This window comes from Mus caroli, unplaced genomic scaffold, assembly GCF_978045245.1.
Source record: "Mus caroli unplaced genomic scaffold, Mus_caroli_1 scaffold_2, whole genome shotgun sequence".
Classification (NCBI taxonomy): Eukaryota; Metazoa; Chordata; class Mammalia; order Rodentia; family Muridae; genus Mus; species Mus caroli.
Window position 1 is genome coordinate 168535338 of NW_028227257.1, and position 19678 is coordinate 168555015.

At 41.0% G+C, this 19678-nt stretch overlaps 1 protein-coding gene and 1 pseudogene across 7 annotated transcripts in view; both read left to right on the top strand.

Annotated features, from left to right (window-relative positions):
* Positions 1-539: 539 nt before the first annotated feature.
* On the top strand, positions 540-938 carry LOC110289653 (large ribosomal subunit protein eL32 pseudogene; annotated as a pseudogene).
* Positions 939-3048: 2110 nt separating this feature from the next.
* Positions 3049-19678, top strand: part of Mindy3 (MINDY lysine 48 deubiquitinase 3) — a 76540-nt gene continuing 59910 nt past the window's right edge. Inside the window, exons 1-4 of one of the 7 annotated variants that reach the window (XM_021185506.2) lie at positions 3049-3354; positions 12738-12817; positions 16916-16976; positions 18669-18839. In XM_021185506.2, coding sequence (XP_021041165.1) covers positions 3261-3354; positions 12738-12817; positions 16916-16976; positions 18669-18839 — 406 coding nt within the window. In that variant the 5' untranslated portion in view covers positions 3049-3260. Of the gene's footprint in view, positions 3355-12737; positions 12818-16915; positions 16977-18668; positions 18840-19678 lie in introns of those variants that run through there. The other 6 variants (XM_021185512.3, XM_085835180.1, XM_085835179.1 and 3 more) reach the window with 6 other exon arrangements.

Here is a 19678-nt window from a genome sequence, read left to right on the forward strand (position 1 = left end):
CTGCATTTGAAAATTTATACTCACATGGTTAAAATACTTGGAAGGCTTACGAGATATGGCCTTGTTGGAGGAAGTGTGTTACAGAAGGAAGGCTCTGAAGGTTTAGAAGTCACATGTTGTTCACAGTGTTCTCTCTGATTCTGCCTACACTGTGAGATGTGATCTCTCAGGTGTCCCTGCTGCCATTATTTTACTCAACCATCAGGGGCTTTAACCCTCTGGAACTTTCAGCCCAAGTAAACACATTCCTCTATAAAGTTGCCTTAGTCGTGGTGCTTTATCACAGCAATAGAAAAGCAGCTAAGACATAGTATTCGTTATGAAATTAAATATGTATATATATTTAAATTGAACAAAAGCATGCTTTTGAAATACAGCCTTTTCTCTCTGTATTAGTAGACATCGGACCAGCTATGTAAGAACTATGGTTAGACTATTGGGAAAAACAGATATGATATTGAATTATTGAATGAATATATACATATAGATACACACACACACACACACACACATATATATATATATATATTTTTTTTTTTTTTCCTGCCCTCCGGCCTCTGGTGAAGCCCAAGATCGTCAAAAAGAAGACCAAGTTCATCAGGCACCAGCAAGACTGTTTTGTTAAAAATAAGCAAAACTGGCAGAAACCAGAGGCATCGACAACAGGGTGAGAAGAAGATTCAAGGGCCAGATCCTGAGGCTCAACATTTGCTACCGGAGCAACAAGAAAACCAAGCACGTGCTGCCTAGCGGCTTCCGGAAGTTTCTGGTCCACAATGTCAAGGAACTGGAAGTGCGGCTGTGTAACAGATCTTACTGTGTTGAGGTTGTTCGCAGTGTGTCCTCTAAGAACCGAGGAGCCATCGTAGAAAAGAGCAGCACAGCTGGCCATCAGAGTCACCAATCCTAACGCCAGGCTACACAGTGGAGAAAAATGAAGAGATGGCTTGTGTGCATGTTTTGTGTTAAAATAAAATCACAAAAACTGCCAAAAAAAAAATTACACCTTCCCTTTGAGATATGTATGTCTTAAGAGTTGGCAAAGCTGGAATGTTGGTTTGTCACAGGAAGTAAATTTTTGTCCTAACTTTCAGTATATATGTTTCACTCCTTTGATTAATACTTATTTTATTATAATATTTTATGCATCTGCATTTTAGGGAAAAATTAAATAACTCTCTGCAATTGTAAGGATACCATGGTCATAGAGAGTTACAGATGAAGTACTGTGAAATTTCACAAGTTATTGCTGGTTTAGACTGTAATGACTGAAGAAAGCTTTATGTAAAATAACATGCATATTCTATCTTATAAAATAGCTAAGATTCACTGTATAAAATTCGGTTAAAGAAAACTCTAGGACCAATAAAATAGCACATTGTAGATTAACACATAAAACAGATTAATGAGTTCATCCTCAGGAATGAAAGACCCCATTACCTCAAGTTCTCCTCTTACACTACATGTGTGCCATGCTATGCATAAACCCATATGTGCAAGTGTGTTTACACACACACACACACACAGACACACACTCACATAAATAAATGAATGTAATTTTTTTTGGTTTGTTTTGTTTTGTTTTTCGAGACAGGGTTTCTCTGTACTGTATAGCCCTGGCTGCCCTGGAACTCACTTTGTAGACCAGGCTGGCCTTGAACTCAGAAATCCTCCTGCTTCTGCCTCCTGAGTGCTGGGATTAAAGGTGTGTGCCACTTCGCCCAGCATGAATGTAATTTTTAAAAGAGTAATATAAAGGGAATACAAGAGACATGAGGAAGGCCGTGGTCACAACAGGTCTGTTTAGCAATCCCCTGGTACTACAGGGAAGAATGCTTTAAAAGACTATACAATAGGAAACCCTTGTTTTCAAACTGGGTGATTTAAAATAAGAGTTCATTTATCTTAACTAGTTAACATGGAACAAGATATTAAGATATCTGTATTTTGAAATCAGCAAACTATGTGTCTTGAAAAAATACTATATTAAATAGCAAAGTGCCTAAAATGTGAGTCATTGGTATTGCACCAAATTGCCACAAAATATCTTAATGAATAAAATATCCCTTGTTTTGTGAATATATTCCATATGCTAGAAAGGACCTGGATCCTTTGTACACATTTTTTTTTTTTTATTTTATACCTCACAATATGTGTAATGGTGATAAGTGTATGGCAACTACTAATTTAGGGAACAACAATCAAAGGTGGAGTGAAGCTAACTTGATATTCAGCATGAAGAGTCTGGGGTTTTCATGACTCAGAGCCCGACTTCCAAATAACTATGAAATACTGCATTCCAGAAACAGATAAGCAAACAAACACCCCAATGCCCACAAACTTTTAAAATGCACATTTGCCCTTTCCATTCCTAATTGTCAAAGCCAACCAATGAAAATTCTTTTTTAAATGCCACAAATAGTTTTCACACTAAGTATAATGGAATGTTAATCCTTGAATAAAACCTGGGTGTTTAATCCCAAGTACTGCCAACATAGGGGCCTTAAAATTTACGATATGAAATTTGTGCTATTTATCAATTGGTTGGTTTAGGTCAGCTTAGCCCCAGTTAGCTTTGTAATGTGTTATACCTGTAGAGGTATTTTAAATACACAAATGCATTTACAGGAGTAACTAGGTAATGACTTGGTTGGATTTTTTTTTTTTTTTCAAGACTTATCAAGGGACTGAGGAAGGCAACTTCCAACTCAAGGGTATAACCCATCCTCTTATAATTCTAGCTTGCATAATATTCTAGATTTCAAGGACCGGGTAACAGCGAGAGTCTCAAAGCCTGCTACAAAAGTAGAGCAGAAATCAATTTTTTTAAAAAAGCTAAGAAAAAAAGTAGAGCAGAGTCCAGGAGAGGAGGACTCAGACCCATGGTTGGCAGTGCAAATGTCAATAGTCCAACTATCCCCAAACTGGACAGCTCCCAAAAGAAGCCAAAGTCTCCTAGCGTTTGAGAAGCTCTCTCCACTTCTGCTTCCGGGGAAGAGAAATTTTTCCCCAGCCCTCCGCGGGGGCGGGGCTAAAGGAAGCCGGAAGTCAGGCCGCTTCCGGCAGGGGAAACTCCTAGCTGCCGCTTCGCCCGGCTTGACAGGCGGTCTGTGCCGGCAGTGCGCTGCCCTCACCCCTCTCGACCTCCCGTTCGCGGTCGACCGCCGCCGTCCCGCTGCCCTTTTCTCGAGCCTCCCCTTCCCTATGTTCCGGGACCGGAGTCCGAGAAGCAAAGACCCACTTCTTGTCCAGTTCCCATCATGTCCGAAGTGACCAAAGAGCTGCTGGAGCTGGTGTGGGGCACCAAGAGCAGTCCCGGACTGTCGGACACCATCTTCTGCCGCTGGACGCAAGGTACCAAGGCAGGGCTTCGTTCCAGCCGCTCAGCTTGGGCTCCGGGAGTCGCGCCAGGACGCCTCTTTCGGTCCCATTACCCCCGCGCCACCACCTCGCCCGGACCCTATCACCTCGGGTACCTGGCGCTTGGCCCCAATGCCCATTCTTCACCAGTACCCATGCTTGGTCCCAGTAACCACGCTATAGGCACTCGGGGCACCCGCGTTCTGTCCCAGTAGCCCGGTTGGTCTTGCACCTCAGCATCAGCCCCTCCGGTCCCCTCACTCCTTCCCTGTGCTCGTGCTTAGTATCCCGGCTTCAGTCCCTCTAGTATCCGCACTCTTTCCCCGTACCAGCCCTTGGTCCCAGTACCCCAGCTGCGGCTGCTCGGCTTCCCGCACTCGCTTTCTTTCCCTGTACTGGCGCTTGGTACTAGTACAACTCTAATCTTCGGGTACTCGCACTCTTTCCTACAGAGTTTGATCCCAGTACCCCTGCTCTGACCACTTTCGGGACTCTGCGCTCAGTTCTAGATCCCGCACTTGGTTCCAATAACCCGGCTCAGACACCTCGGGTACTCTGTGTTAGGTTCTATTGCCATTGCTCTGGCCTGTTGGATACCCAGAGCTAGTACCCCTGCTCCAATTAGTGGTTCTCAGCCATCCTAATGTTGCGACCCTTTTATACAGCTCCTCATGTTGTGGTAACCCCTAATTATAAAAGTATTTTGTATAAAAGTACTTCATAACTGTAATTTTGCTACGGTTACGACTAGTAATATAAATATCTAATATGCGACTCCCAGAGGGGTCGCGACCCACAGGTTGAGAAACACTGCTCTGAATGGCTTTTGATGAGGGAGAGTTTGAGTGAGAGAGTGTTTACCAAAGAATGCAAGTGCCTCTGCCACTGGGCTAACCTGCTGCAGGAGTGAAGGGGGAGGGGCCCTGGGACTGCAATGTGTGACACAAAGAGGGTGCCACTGTGAAGATCTTTACACCTCCAGCCTTCGAGAGAGCTTTAAGTTATCATCAGTGTTTGGAATGTTTTTTGGATGGGTGGTGGGAGGGTGGAGATCTAGGTGACTAATACGGGAAAGCAGTTTCATGTTGTAATTAATGTAGTTAGGTGTGGTGCTCTGAATGGAAGCACAGTGTTGCTTGCTGCAAAATTGTTCCCTTGACCTCAAGTATCCCTGATTTTGTGACGGTAACTGATATTGTTGGTTACATTCTTTAAAGGAATACGGATCACAGCCCTTCCTCTGCTAGTCTAATGATGCTCAGAGCTACTCTTAGAGGGCAGTGATAAATGTTGCTGTCATAGTCATTTGGGATTATGGGAGTAGTCATAGGGCACAGACTTCCCGCATTAGTAAAGTGGCTTGATTTTGTGGTCGATAACTGCATTGAATTGACAGCTGTAATCTCAGTCTTCGGAAAATAAGATGCAGGTATAAAATGGTTTGTAGAGCAAAGTTACACTCAGAGAGTTTGCATTTGTGAAGTTACATTTGTAAAGCTACTATGTTGCTTTGCTTTGCTTGTTAAAATAAGCCAACAAAATAACACATAGTTGTTCGTTTTTCATTGACGGACAGTGTCAGTTAACTCTTTGGAAATTCACTTCAGCTAAAGAAGTATGCATTTTGGGTTATTTCTGAGCAATTCTTATTTAAATATTTATTTGCTTTAATTTTTTACTTAAAATCATATGTATATGAATGGTTTGCTTCTTTGTATACATGTGCACCACGTGCATACCTTGTGCCTACAGAGGCCAAAAGAGGGCATTGGAGTTCCTGGAACTGAAGTTATGCATGGTTGTGAGCCTGCATATGGATGTTGGGAATAGAACCAGGGTCCAATTCACAAGCAGTCAGTGCTTTTAGCCACTGTGCCATTTCTCCAGATCTCCAATTTTGTTTAAAATCAATAAGCCCTTTAATAAAAGGCTTGAATTGACGTTATTTTTGCTTTTTAAATAAGGTCTTACCATGTAGCTTTGTCTGGCCTTGATCTCACAGAGATCTACCTGCTTTGACCTCCTGGGTGCTGGGATAAAAGACAGTGTCATGTCTTGCAGCTCCAAACTGACTTTTTTTAGTTTGACAATTTGTTTTTTGTTTCCGTTTTCTCCTGGTTTGCCTACCTTGTGAAAATGAGTTTTCACTTTTTCAGTTCATTGGCAGCACTTGCTCTTTTCCTGTAAAACACACTGGTGTCCTGAGTCCTGGCCGCCAAAGCCTGGGCTGGCAGAGCAGACATCAAGCACCTGCAGTGGTTATTAGGTGAAGGGACAGAAAGTCCTGGAAACACTTGAGTCCCTGGAGGGAGCCATGCAGGTATCTGAAGAAAGTGTTCCATATGCAGGGCCTCCCCCCTGTAAAACTCTTGGTGCCTAATGTTCCCTGGACTGTTGGTTCAGTGTGGCTGCGGGGAGGGGGCGCAGTGGGAAGGGGAAGGGAATAAACATTCTAAAAGTTGGCCCACATTCTGAATGAAATAAGAATTTCACTGAAAGGTTTAGAGCAAAGGAGACAGAGGTTCTGGATTTAGGTTGATTTGGTTGCTGTGGTTGAGTTGTGGTTTGAGTTGCAGTGGTGAGATGGTAATTAAGATCAGATGGTCCCTGCTGTAGCCCAGGAGGAAAGGTGGAGCAGATCTGGATATTAGCATTGGAGATAGTAGAAAGTGGTCATGTTGACCATGTCCCAACAGAACCCAAACTTACAGTGTCTTCTGTCTGACAGAAGTAGTATTGCTCATACATTTGACGTACTAAGAGTTCAATTTTCAGTGCTGACTGTGTAACTTGGTGTTCGGTAAACTCCCTGCAAAGGGTCAGGGGCTTTACTCTTTCTAGGTTTTCCTCTGGTGATGCACAAAAGCTGTCCTGCTTCTTAAAACATCTTTTAAGAAGCCTTTTGAGGACAGTGCTTTCCTGGCCTTAACTTAGCTCTTCGCAGGAGCTCAGAAAGCACACTGTCCCTTCCTCCAAACTTCTTGTTTCATTGTTTCACCTGAAGCTGTGCTGGAAAAGAGGTACTGTCCAGAACAGCTTAACGTGGGAATATTGGTTTGTTTTTTTTTTTTTTTGTGATAAGGCAGGGCCATCTTTTTTTTTTTTTTTTTTTTTTTTTTTTTTTTTTTTGGTTTTTCGAGACAGGGTTTCTCTTTATAGCTCTGGCTGTCCTGGAGCTCACTTTGTAGACCAGGCTGGCCTCGAACTCAGAAATCCGCCTGCCTCTGCCTCCCGAGTGCTGGGATTAAAGGCGTGCGCCACCACGCCCGGCAAGGCAGGGCCATCTTGATTAAAATTAGATTTGGGGGTGGGTTTTCAGGAATAAGAGACAGTCCTTATTATATAATATGAAAAATAAAATTTTTATGTAATTGAAAAATTGAGGGATCATTTAAAATATATAAAATGGCCAGCAAGATAGATCAGTAAGGAAAGGTACTTGTTGCCAAGCCTGACCCTGAGTTTAACCCTCAGTACTTCTAGGCTTGAAAGAGAAAGATAACTTCTGCAAGCTGTCCTCTCACAGAGGTACACCACACACACACACGTGCGCACACACACACACACTTTTCATTACTAGATCATTTGGGTCAAAGTTTGAACTTAGGTTTTCCTTTCATTTAGCATAACTAAATTGTAATTCACCTAACAAGTGATTTTTTAAAAGCCACAATGTGCAAGCACAGGAGAGGATTAATTATTTGGTACTTTAAATATGTAATATAGTCTCGTTAATTCAAAGATTTTAAATGTCTGTCATATGATGTTATGCTGTCCAGGGTTTACAATCTTCAAAGACAACAGAGGGTAAATGTGTCTAGTCTAACACTATTAGCTAAGGAAAATGGGGCCCCATTCAGATGCTTGACTTAACCCAGACCCTGTGGCTTATAGTAATCGAAGCAAGTCTGTGCTGTTGGTTTTACACCGGCTGCTGAGACTTTAGAGCCCTTAGTTGCCCTGTCGGTTGGAGGGAGGTGTGTGTACAGTGGAGGCTGGAGGGAGGTGTGTGTATAGTGTTGGTTGGAGGGAGGTGTGTGTAGTGTTGGTTGGAGGGAGGTGTGTACAGTGGAGGCTCGAGAGTAAAAAGGTTCACGGGCCACATTTAAATTAGCTGTTATAGAATGTGGTACTGAGGACAGAGTCACTGTCTTCATTGTGTCACAATATGTTACAGATGTTACAAAACTCTCTGTCAAATCAGTTATTAGGTGAGTAACTTTAGATTTAATCAGAAATTGTTGTTTTTGTAATAAACAAATTTCTTTTAAATCTAGGAAATAATGTGAGTGAAAAAACATTTGACAAGAAAAGTAGCCTTACATTAACAAAATCATGTTCAAGGGCACAAATAAAACAACTCACTATCGTGTGATTGTAACTGTAAGCACCTTCCATGGATCCTGATAGATGCATTATAATAGACTTTTTACTAATGTTTTTACTTCTTCTTTGAATATTAGTGGACTCCTTAGGGAAGGCTAGGATTCACTTCTAATTTGATGTTTTTTACATGAACTGAAAGTCTGTAGAACCTCAGTCCTCCTCTGCACTAACATGCAGTACTGGGACTCCTCTCTCACTCTTCTTGGACAAACAGTGAAAGTCTCTTGGCTTTAACTCTGCTACCCAAGTGCTGAAAAGGCCCAGTGCAGCTTAGCAGAAGAGAAGGTGTGGGACAGGAGGATTCAGATGGTGTGGCCCAGATTCTTGGCTTTGCTTCTCAGTCCTAGGTCGGACCTGACATTTGATTGTCTTAATGTGATAACCAGCACTTTTAGTTGTCACTTTTCATGTTTTCCTATCCGTCTTATCTACATCCAGCTCCCCATTTCCTGTTCTCAGGAGCTCCAGGGAGTTGTGGATAAACCTGTCTTGCATCAGCAGACAGTAGTTAACACCTTAGCTGAGTGTCCCCGCTTCCACTCATCATCCCTGTGATCATGGTCTATCTCCGCTCCTGGCAGCCTCTCTTCTCTGCCCCTTTTCTCCTTCCTTCCCAGTCTCTCCTGAGATCTATCCTCAATTCCCACCTCTCTTTCTACCTCCCAATCACAGGCTCTAGTCTTTTTAGCCAATTGATTTTAATTAGGGAGCTAGGTTCATATAACAAAGGCATAGGAATTTGCTCAACTTGGGGCAACCAGATCTTGCGGTACAGAATTTATCATTTGATGCATTACAGCACCAGAACAATCCCCAACAAGCTGTCCTTCTACATCTCAGAATCAGCATCCAGACAGGACCTCAGTTCTCCCTTCTTCATTCCCCTGATTCCAGCCAGTAGCTTTGCTTTTCTTTGTTTTAGAAATTTTCTAAGATTTATATCTGTGAAGTCACCAGCTTTCAAGTTTTCTGAGCTCAGGATCCCATTACACCCTTCAAAATTAATGAACTTAACATGAAGGTAGATAATGTCTTGATAGTGTTGTGAAAACAACTTTAACTTTAGGTGGGTCCCTTGCACTATCTCTAGTACTGTAAGTCTGTAGAGATTGGGAGGGCACAGCTGACAACCTCTATCTGGTTGGGAGTCACTCCTGCTGTGCTGCACTGTCTCAGACCTTGTAAGATAAGGTCTCCAATTTCCTTTTCCCATATCAGTCGCTGCATCAGCCCTCATTTATCTCTTTCTATTTGTCTGTCTATCTGTCTATCATCTATTCACTCACTTTGTTTTGATTTTTTTGTTTGTTTTGAGATAGGGGTGTCACTATGTAGCCCTAGCTGCCTGGAACTCTACATAGACCCAGGTTAGCCTCAAACTCTGATTTCACCTGGCTCTGCCTGCTCAGTGCTGGGATTAAAAGCATATGCCTCTCTCTCTCTCTCTCTCTCTCTCTCTCTCTCTCTCTCTCTCATACACACACACACACACACACACACACACATCCTTAATGACATCCTTAGTCATTAAGCATCAAAATAATTCTCCATCCTGCCATCCTCTTTTCTTCTCTGAAACTTGTACAAGAATTAGCTTGCTTCTGCTGTTTCTCCTCTCATTTAAAGTCTGGCTGTTCTCTAGCTCTGAGTTTCTTTTGCAGTACTGGTGGTACGCTTGATCCAGCACTTATGTCTTAGCACATGCCACAGCTGACTACCCTTGTACCTAATTGATCTTTTCTAGAACCTCTGCTACTATGTCCCTGTCTTGCCTGTCTCTCAACGCTGTATCCTGCCTTGCTGACCTAGCCTCTGCTCACTTTTTAATGTTCTTAGCTTCATCGTCTTTGCAGTGCATGCTGGCATTCACTGTGCTGACCTGTTCCACGTGATTGCAGTTGCTGTCTGTAGTCCCAAAGCTTGTCCTGAGGTCCAGGATCCCCGCTTCTACATGGTAGAGATGGCTCCTTTACATATTTGAAACTGATGTATTTTACTTCGTGGAAACCAACACCCCCAATTCTCTTCCCTCTCAGAACCTGAACAGACATTAACAAGCAGTGGGTATACAGCATATGGTGGAAACAGCCACGGATACCTGTGTAATAAACTAACATAAGTATAGATTAGGATAAATGCTGGTCCTGTGAGGCATGGGAGAGTACTTACGGTCTTCCAGGAAGTCTCTCTAAGGAGCTCACATCTCACTTGAATCCTGAAGACTATGAAGACCAGAGTGGAAGCATTTCATCGAGAGAGAAGAGCAGCATTAATATGGACTTCTTAGCCGATCAAAGTAAAGGTAAAATGGAGGTCCATTGAATTGGCGATCTTACCATGTCTTTAGATCAGAAAAGGGAGTTAAGGTTCTATTTTACTTGCACTGAGAGTCTATAGAAATATTTTCAGCAGGTTGTGACCAAATCTGTTTTCCATTTCTGCAGTACTCTCCATGCAGTACAGATGACTAGAAGGGGTTAGAAGATGAGCAGCTGGGCAGTGTGGCAGGAAGCCTTTATCAGTACTGCAGGGGACAGGGTAGGCTGTCTGAACTATAAGTTGATGAGATACAGGACACATTTGAGATATGTTTTGGAGCCCTGAGCCAAAAGGAAGGAAGAAGCCTAAAAGATGAGTCAGAGTTTCTTCAGAAAGGGCAAGCGTGTGTTTTAGGCAGAAGGAGAATTATGTACAAAGGCCTCGTGGGACATACCTGTGATCCCAGCACTTGAGAGGTGGAGACAGGAATGTCTGAAGACCTGGAAGAATCTCACCAGTGGGACTGAAGTCACTGTGCAGGGCCACACGAGAACTTCAGATTCGGTGTCTGGTCTGAATTTGGGGATTTCTTGGTTACAGTCAGTAATGGAAATTGTGGGAGTAGACAAAATTATTAGAGGTAAGTAAAGTTCTGCATACTACCAGAAGGAACATACAGAGAGGAAAAAGCCTAATCCCAAGGCCACGGCCTGGGGAATGTGGTGTCTAAGAGGAGCTGCAGTGAGATGGATGATAAACTGGCTAACATGCAACAAAAGACCAGCATGCAGGAGGCCAGTGAGCATGGGGAGAGTGAGCTGCTGCAGCCAGGGATTGATAGTGAACTCATCTGTGGAGACTGCACTGAGAGAGCTGGGCTGTAGCATCGAGATGGCTGGGATAGGGCTGAGAGGCCAGGAGACAGTGTGTGGGTGGACTTCTTAGTGGAATCACTGATTTTTTTAAAAACTATGTGAAACAGTTAAATGCTGGAAGAAAGGGTAAAGAAGAGACCTGGGAGGAAGCTCTGGATCTCCAGCCTTTTGTTTTTCTTTGTTTTTTGTCTGTAGAAACTTCAGAGGCAACTCTTGTTTCCTCTATATCAAGCATGCTCCATTTACATGTAGTGATCAAGCTTTAATTTCATTTTATAAATACCATTTGAAAATAGCTCTTCCTCTCCCTAGGAAAGTAGCTTTGATTAGGCCAGTTACATCTCTACTGTGCTCTTAGAAGAGTCTTCCTATTTTCATCCTTTACAAAGAAGCAAACGTTATAGTTGTGCAAGAACCAGAGCGTCCTCAGGCTCACACAGGCCTATGTAGCATGTGCCTCCTCTTTTCCCTTTTGCCTGTTCACACTTCTTTCTGCCTCTGACCAGCCCTTCAGCTGCATTAAATTTCCCTTTGATTCACCAGCGTTTCCTGCTCTTCTAGCCCTGTTCCCTTCAGTACTGATGCTCGGCTTGCTTGAACATTATTTGCCTACCCTTGTTTCCCAGCCAGATGCCCTGCCATAATCGGCCTCCAGGTCATCTGGTAATGTTTGACTTAGGCAGACACTGTTCCTTTTTGCACCCAGGAGACCCTCTATTCTTCTGTCACATTAACTTATTCTTTTAGTATTACCTATCTACATGTCTCTTCAACTCGATGATCAGCTCCTGCAGACCAGGGACTTTAGCAGTCTTGTATAATATTCTGAGTTGCACATATAAGATCTGGTATTTATGAAATATAAGCAAACCCAGTGTGTTGTCTGGGTTACTGAATTTAACCATTACTGAAATTCAGTAGAGCCCTAGTATAGTGGAACTGAAAGTGAACATATTAAAAATAAGACAACTGCGGCTCAGGGAGATAGTGTGATTATTCCCCCCATTGCCACCCCCCCCCCGCCCCCCGTGGTTTCTAGTGGATTTTCCTGCCTTCTGTCCCAAGGCCGCCTGCATCCCTGTAGCTGCTATCAGTTAATGATGATTAGGAGTATTTAAACTAAGATAGAGCCAGCCTGTGAACACTTACTATCTATCATGCCATTTAGTTCTTAAATTACAGAATGTGACTCAAGTATTGAAATGAAGTAGATAACTAGGCAAGTATTCTAGCTACCACCTAGCCCACTGCTCCCTTACAGTGAGTACTCTCGGTAATTATCCTTAATGGGGAATGGAGGGGGACTGAAGTGAACAGCAACAAAAACACTGGTGTTTGGATTTCTAGTTTTCCTTCAAGCATATGAAAGTACGGAAAAGTGAGATTTAAGATGCTGGAGGTGTGGCTTAGGGCTGACTCTGTGTTGGCATGCATGAGCTAATTTTATTCGTTAGACCAAGAATTAAATAAAAGTCAGACTTATTGTCCTTTCCATTAAAGTCTACTTTACCTTTCCTGGGTGTGAAATTGTGTGTGTGTATGTGTGTGTGTGTGTACCTTTCCTGGGTGTGAAATTGTGTGTGTGTATGTGTGTGTGTGTGTGTGTGTGTGAGAGAGAGAGAGAGAGAGAGAGAGAGAGAGAGAGAGAGAGAGAGAGGGAGGGAGGGAGGCGGGGGCTGGGAGAGAGACAGAGACAGACAGAGAGTCCTCTTGGTCTTTTGAAAGACCAAGCATTGCCTCCAGTAACTGTAGATATTTTCTGTTGTGAAACATGAGCTCAAAGCAAAGTATATGAACAATTCTTTATAGATGCTACTGGAACTATTTTTAATCCTTGCTACTTGCTTTTATTTTTAGGGTTTGTGTTTAGTGAATCAGAGGGATCTGCATTAGAGCAGTTTGAAGGTGGTCCCTGTGCTGTTATTGCACCTGTTCAGGTAACATAGACTACTTTACCAACTCCTTAGATAAGGGACATGTTCAAAAGTTTAGCTCTTGTCTCTGTTTTCTGATGTCTGTACTCTACAGAACAACCAGATATGACCTTCTAACAACTTTTACACATAGAGTTCTAACTATCCAAAATAAAGATAAGTTCTTTCTTTTAGAGCATGAGTGAGTCCTTACAATAGTAGCATTTTCAAGGGAAAGTAAGAGGTACACCCTGATTTTTAGAAGATTTGGAATTAGAGATAAGATCTGTTGTGTAATATAATGAGCCTTTGATCCTATAAGATCTATACATTTAAAGGGTATAATCATAACAATTAGGCCTTTATCATTTATTCCATCTACAAAGATGTCTCTAGAAAGTTACAGATGAATGCATGCTTTCATGGCCTAAATTTTATATATTATTTTGAGCTAAAGATTGGCCTTTCTAAGTAAGTTGCAACCAACTACAAACACAGTTTAAAGAATTTTTTTTTCTTTGTACAAAAGAGTTTTGTTTTCAGAATGGACTTGTTTTGAATCTGAATGTTTTTGAATTTAAGAACTGACTAGTACCATAAACTGTTAAATTGCTAGAACCAACAGCTTCTGGTTTACAGTTAGAAGTGTGATTATCAGTGTCACCTCAAAGCTGTTCATACTTTAAAATGTTTATTTAATTAGAAATGATGCAGATTATCCACTGGGTATGAAGGATACATTTCTAAACTCTTGGTTATGTAATACATTAGTTCCCAACACTATCTTTCATATGCTAACATCACTCAGTTAAAAGGAAGAGGTTCTTTTGCCTTCTCAGGAATGGACAGATGGCTCAGTGGCTTAGAACACTTGTTGCTCTTGCAAAGGACCCAGACACATATGATGTACATACAAAAATGCAGGCAAAACATTCATACACATAAAATAAATCTAAAAAATTAAAAAAAAGAAAAGCAGTCTGAGTTATTCCAAAATACACCTCTATAGATCATCTTGTTTTTATTTCTTCAAAGAATAAAACTAATTATTTTCATATTGGTAAAATTATTATTGCATCAAAGTCGTTAAGTGTATAAAGTAGAAATTTAAATATAATAATTATAGAATATTTAAATATCCTGTGTGATTACATATATTTATATGAAAATATAGTACTACTAATTATTATTATATCTATTTTCCTGAATCCACTGAGGCAGCTTTCCTGTACCAATAGGAATCTTGTCTGAATCTGAAGACCCTTGCTCTGTCATGTGTATTACATTTAGAAATAGTCTCTGTGGTCAGTAATAGTGCTGTAGAATTGGAGGTCTGTGAACATAGTTAAACAGAAGATAGATCACAGGCATTTAAAAATCAGTGTGTATCAAAAATAAACAAGGGATAACTTTAACATTAAAATTTTGACTACATGTTACAGACCTTTAACACAGTGGGTTTGCTTTGAGAAATATGCCAATATTTTCAATCAATAAACTTACATTATGCACACACACATGTGTGTGTATAAATATATATATATATAATATAATATGTGTGTGTGCGTTTCTGCTTAAGCATCAAAATTAAATCATTAAAGTAATGAGAGAATTTAGTAAGTCAAAATATTAACAGTAACATTTCGAACTATTAAGTTTAGACTATGACACTTCTAGAATATGTACATAGGAATAGCATTAAACAGATAATTCATTTATTAAATAAGAATTTACCAAGATTTATTAATACTGTGATAAAGGAACTCTAATCAGTGATGAAATAAATTGAAATTTTATAAATACTACCAATATGACAGGCAGATTGAGGGGCAAATGATTTTAGGTCATCTTCTATCATGTGCCAAATATATCCTTAGGAAACCAAAACATTAATGTACCAGTGCTCTAAGAAAAAGAATTACTTTAAGCTCAGAAAAAAATTTCAATAAATATTATTATTAAGTGATATTGCCTATGTTTAACAGTGAATTAGTACAAACTGGATAAGATACACTTCATCCCCACAGGTCAAATGGGCATCACCAAGTAGTTTTTAACAGGTACACTGATGCTAGACAAGAAAAGAATAAAGACATTTGCTGAGTGCGGGCCAGTAAAAATCAAGCAACAGCTTGATGCTTTTTCCTTTTTATTTTTTCTTAACTCTCTAGATAAAAACTTGTCAAGACATATGTTGGTGGGGTAGTACTGGCACTCTTGAATATTGTTGTCTAGTTCAGACTTAACTGAGATTCTGTAAAGGTGTTGTAGAATATGGTCAGAGTTATAATATATAGATTCTTAATGAATAATGTACTTCTGAGAAACCTTCTTTAAAAATAACCCTTCATATAGAAAAAGTTTTCTTCATGAAGAAATTCATTTATAGTAGCAAAAGCTACAACCAACTCAATGTATTTTAACAAAGTTTAAATGTGGACATAACAGGTAAATCTTGGAACTTCATAGAAGTATTGATTATGGCTGTTGATTTCTGAGAAAACTAGAAAATATACTGCTTACTGTATGCATTATAATTCCTTCTTGTAAAAGCAGTTATGAAGGGATGATGAAGGTGACGTTCTATGCCGACAGCAGTAGAGTTAGTGGTAGGATAAACACCCTGCTTTACCTTCAAAGTCTGTTCTGTAAGTAGTTACACAGAGTAGTTCATTTATGTTGATTGCTGATCATAGCGGAGGCTTAGTTATAGTGTTTGTTTTATGTCTATTTAAGTACTGTTGGGGTGGTCACATTCTTTAAATTGGTGGCCTGTTGGGTGCCAGGCAGTATGCTGAGTGCCTGGCATACATTTTCTCATATAATCCTTATGGAAATCTTTCAGAGTTTGTCCTAGCACTTTTGATTGACTAGGAAATCAAGACTCAAGCTTAGGTCCTTCTGACTAAAAGCAATCTCCATGCTGCTTTCTAATAGCATATAAAGAGTTTTATAATACCCCTATTTCTTAGACTTGCCCTACAGAGATTCATAGTCAATATTGGAGCCCAGGAATCCACATTTAAACAAGTCAGCTGACTGTGCCTTAAGGAGGCACTGTCCTGTATCCTGCAGCTTTCTATGACATACCCAGTAGAAGACTAGAGATCAGTTCGTTTTTCTTTCAAACCATATAATTTGATGACTCATTTCATGAAGTTAGGAGTTCTTGTGAGAAAGTGATTACTCTAATAGTGAGATTCTTACTTTCCTTCCTCTCCCTACCCCCCATCTCTCTCTTTCCCCCATCTCTCCCTTTCCCCCATCTCTCCCTCTCCTCCCTCTCCCTCTCCCTCAGCCTCATCCTCTGCCTCTGCCTCTGCTTCTCCCTCTCCCTCTGCCTCTCCCTCTCCCTCTCCCCCTCCCCCTCCCCCTGCCCCTGCCTCTCCCTCTCCCCCCCTCCCCCTGCCCCTCCCCCTCCCCCTCCCCCTGCCCCTGCCCCTGCCCCTGCCCCTGCCCCTGCCCCTGCCCCTGCCCCTTCCCCTGCCCCTGCCCCTGCCCCTGCCCCTGCCCCTGCCCCTCCCTCCGCCTCCCCCTCTCCCTCCACCTCCCCCTCCCCCTCCCCCTCCCTCTCCCTCTCCCTCTCCCTCCCCCCTCTCCTGTCTTTCCATAGTACTGGGCATCTAGCACATAATCTCACCATGGTAGGCAAGTGTTGTACTACTGAGTTTCATCCACAGTGCTTTTGTCTTTTAGCTTAAGACAGGGCCCTGCTAAATTTCTGCAGATGGCCAGTAGTGGTATTCTCTGTATAACAGATCAGAGCTATAGGAAAGAATGGACCATTGTTGTATTTAGATGCCTCCTATCCTAGAAATCCAAGAGAAATGTAGAGGTATTTCTGTAAACCTTCACTATGTGAACAGATTGCTAGGTTTCTATAAATTCCATTTACCTATCTACTGTGGGAATTGATTCTCTACTTACTAGAATGTATGTGTCTGAGATGGGTAATCTGTAAATCTGGGGCAAGATTTATAGTAGTATGTTGTAAGTAAATATCTTTGTACCCTGTCTTTTGACTGTGGGGAAAGATGGTGTTAAGTGTTTGTAGTTTGAAGTAAGAGAGCCGCGTGAGCTGTGACTGCCATGCATTCTAACTGTCGCTTTAATTGTGTAAAGGCATTTCTTTTGAAGAAGCTTCTGTTTTCCTCCGAGAAGCCGTCCTGGCGGGATTGCTCAGGTATGCTAGCTGCCTTCCAAGTCTCTCCTCCGTCCTCTCTTAAACCTCATCTAAGTCACGTGCATTGTTAGTAATTCATTTCTTTAAAAGTCTGTCTTCATGGGCAACAATTGATGGAATATTATTTCTCAGATGTTTCAAAAAGTTTGATAAAACAGACTTTGTTTTAAAATGTTCTTTTTCAGATTTTTCTTAATAAGGGGCAGAAGACAGAGTGTTATAGTAATAAGGCCTCTTGCTTAAATGGCTGTTTCTCTTAACCTTTACATGATAATATATCCATAATTAATACCTCTATGCTCTGGGGTTTGTGTGACAGGGTCTCGCTATGTAACAAGGCTAGCCTGGCACTCACTGTGTAGGCCAGGCTAGCCTCAGCCTTGCGATCCTTCTACTTTAACTGCTTGTTGCTAGGATTGCCTTCTTGCACCACCATGCCTGTGTGTTGCTGGTGGCTTCCTACCCCATCCCTCCTGTTTTCCTTTTTGCCTTATTGAGCTCTGATGAAGAGCTCAGCATTCTTGTTTTACTCTTTTATCTTTTATTATAATGCATTATTAAATGGGAACACTGAAAGTCATTATATTGCAGGACAAACTATCAGAGTCTCTGCAGCTTGAGTAATACTGATACCGGATGCCACCTGATGACAAACATTTGCATTCCACTTGGCAGTTTACAAAGACCTTCCCTCAGTTGCAGAATTCCTTGTGAGCCTCACAGTCACTTCTAGAAGAAGGCAGGAGATTACAGTGCCAGCTTTGTGTGTAAGAACATAATAGCTTTCGTTCTAACCCATGACCATAGAATCTCCTCAAGATTCTGAACTGAAGAGTTAATGGAATTCTGGTCATATATTTAGTATGAATATGAAATTCACAAGTTCAGTAAAGAAACTGAGAGAGAGTCAATTATCACCATGACTTTTAATTGCTGAAAACATTTCTTCCTCAAAAATACAGTCTCTTTGACAAATTTGAAAAACATTATCATAAGGTCATGAAGGCTGTGATGTGAAGTGACTGGAACCATTACTGACTGTAACATGTGATATAGGATGTGTTACACTAGTTTCATTTGAAAGTGTGAGTGTGATAGTGCACTGGAGAGCGGACACTGCTTGAAAGAGGGAGGGGCTGCCCAGGTTCTGGAGGAAATGGCCTTGTTTGTGCCTTTGAAAAGAGCGTACCAGTGCTCGGCATACTGTGGAGTGGTGTAAGGCTCCTGCTTTATGCAGCATAGAGGTGGTTGCTTCTGCTACATTAATGGCCTGTGGTTGGTGTGCTGATGGTGTCTTGTCGCCTTGCTCTTATTCCTGTAAGCTGATCAGGCAGAATTCAGCAGCTCGGGAGAACAGGTCCCCGGGGCCCTGTTGTTCCTTCCTTTGGGTTCTGCAGGAGAGGGAGCTGAGTGCTGAGGTGCTGAAGACAGAGACAATGATTTCTCATGGTGTTAAGGTCTGCACTTTTCAGTCTTCTTCTAACTGATGCCAGGATTTAAGGTGATAACATTTTAATCTTTAGGCACATTGTTCTTCTAAAGAGTAATTTACAGTCTTCTGGTTATATGGATTTTCCTTATTCTCAGAAAACACTTGATTTTCATTATTAAGCCGAGGCATTCTTATGTTTCTCATGACTCGATTTTCTTTTCCAGACAAACCATTGTAACTTATACTTTGGTTATTTTTAGAGGAAGAGCAGAAGGAGCTCCTTTGTCATACCTTGTGTGATATTTTAGAGAGTGCTTATGACAGCTCTGGATCATACTGCTTGGTTTCATGGTTGAGAGGAAGGACACCCGAGGAAGCGGCTAGGATTTCTGGGAGTCCTGCACAGTCTAGTTGCCAAGTGGAACATTCTTGTAAGATACGTTTTTATTTCATGAAGTAATTTCTTGTTCTTTTGTTTTAATAAATCTATTGAAAACTTTGAAGAAAAAATATTTTATGTTTTGATAACACTTTCTCTAAGTTAATATTTTCTATCTTCTTTTCCATTATTTTATTTAGTGTAAGACAGTGCATTTTTACAAAAGGAGTTACATCTGTCTCTTAAGCATTTTAAAAATAATTATAGCTAACTTCTGCTTGATGAAATCTTTTAGTATTACAACTTTGATTTTAAAAGTCTGGGGAAAATGCATCTGCATGCAGTAGCTCAGGTGCACAGTGTTCTTTAGATGGGAGGAGCTTTCTACACCACTAATGCTTAAATATCCTCAGCTCCTTTTTAGAACAACAATGGAAATATTTTCTTAATTAAACACTGTTATTTTGTTCCTGATCCTTTTGAACATTGTTATATATTTGGACTAAAGTAGTTTTAGTTTCATTTTAGTTATGTTTTAAGTTCTCCACATCTTGACTGCAGTTTCTTTATTTTAAATAATACATATAATACCTACTCTCGTTCATAAAAATTATACACTTGAACATTGTTAAAAGTGGCCTAAACACTGTCAAAATGAACGAGTAAATTAGCGACTTCTGGTGGTAGGGAAAATAGAAGGAATTGCTCTTTGGTTTGCTTTGGAGGACTAATCTTGCTAGTTAGGTGAGTTTGGGGAATTGTTAGTTCCCAAGTGTACTTTATTCCATATATACTGGATCATACTCACTACCTTCTATATCAAATTGATTCTGTAAAAGACAGATACCAGGCATTAGGAAGTAAATATTGATTGTGTGTGTTGTGTATCAC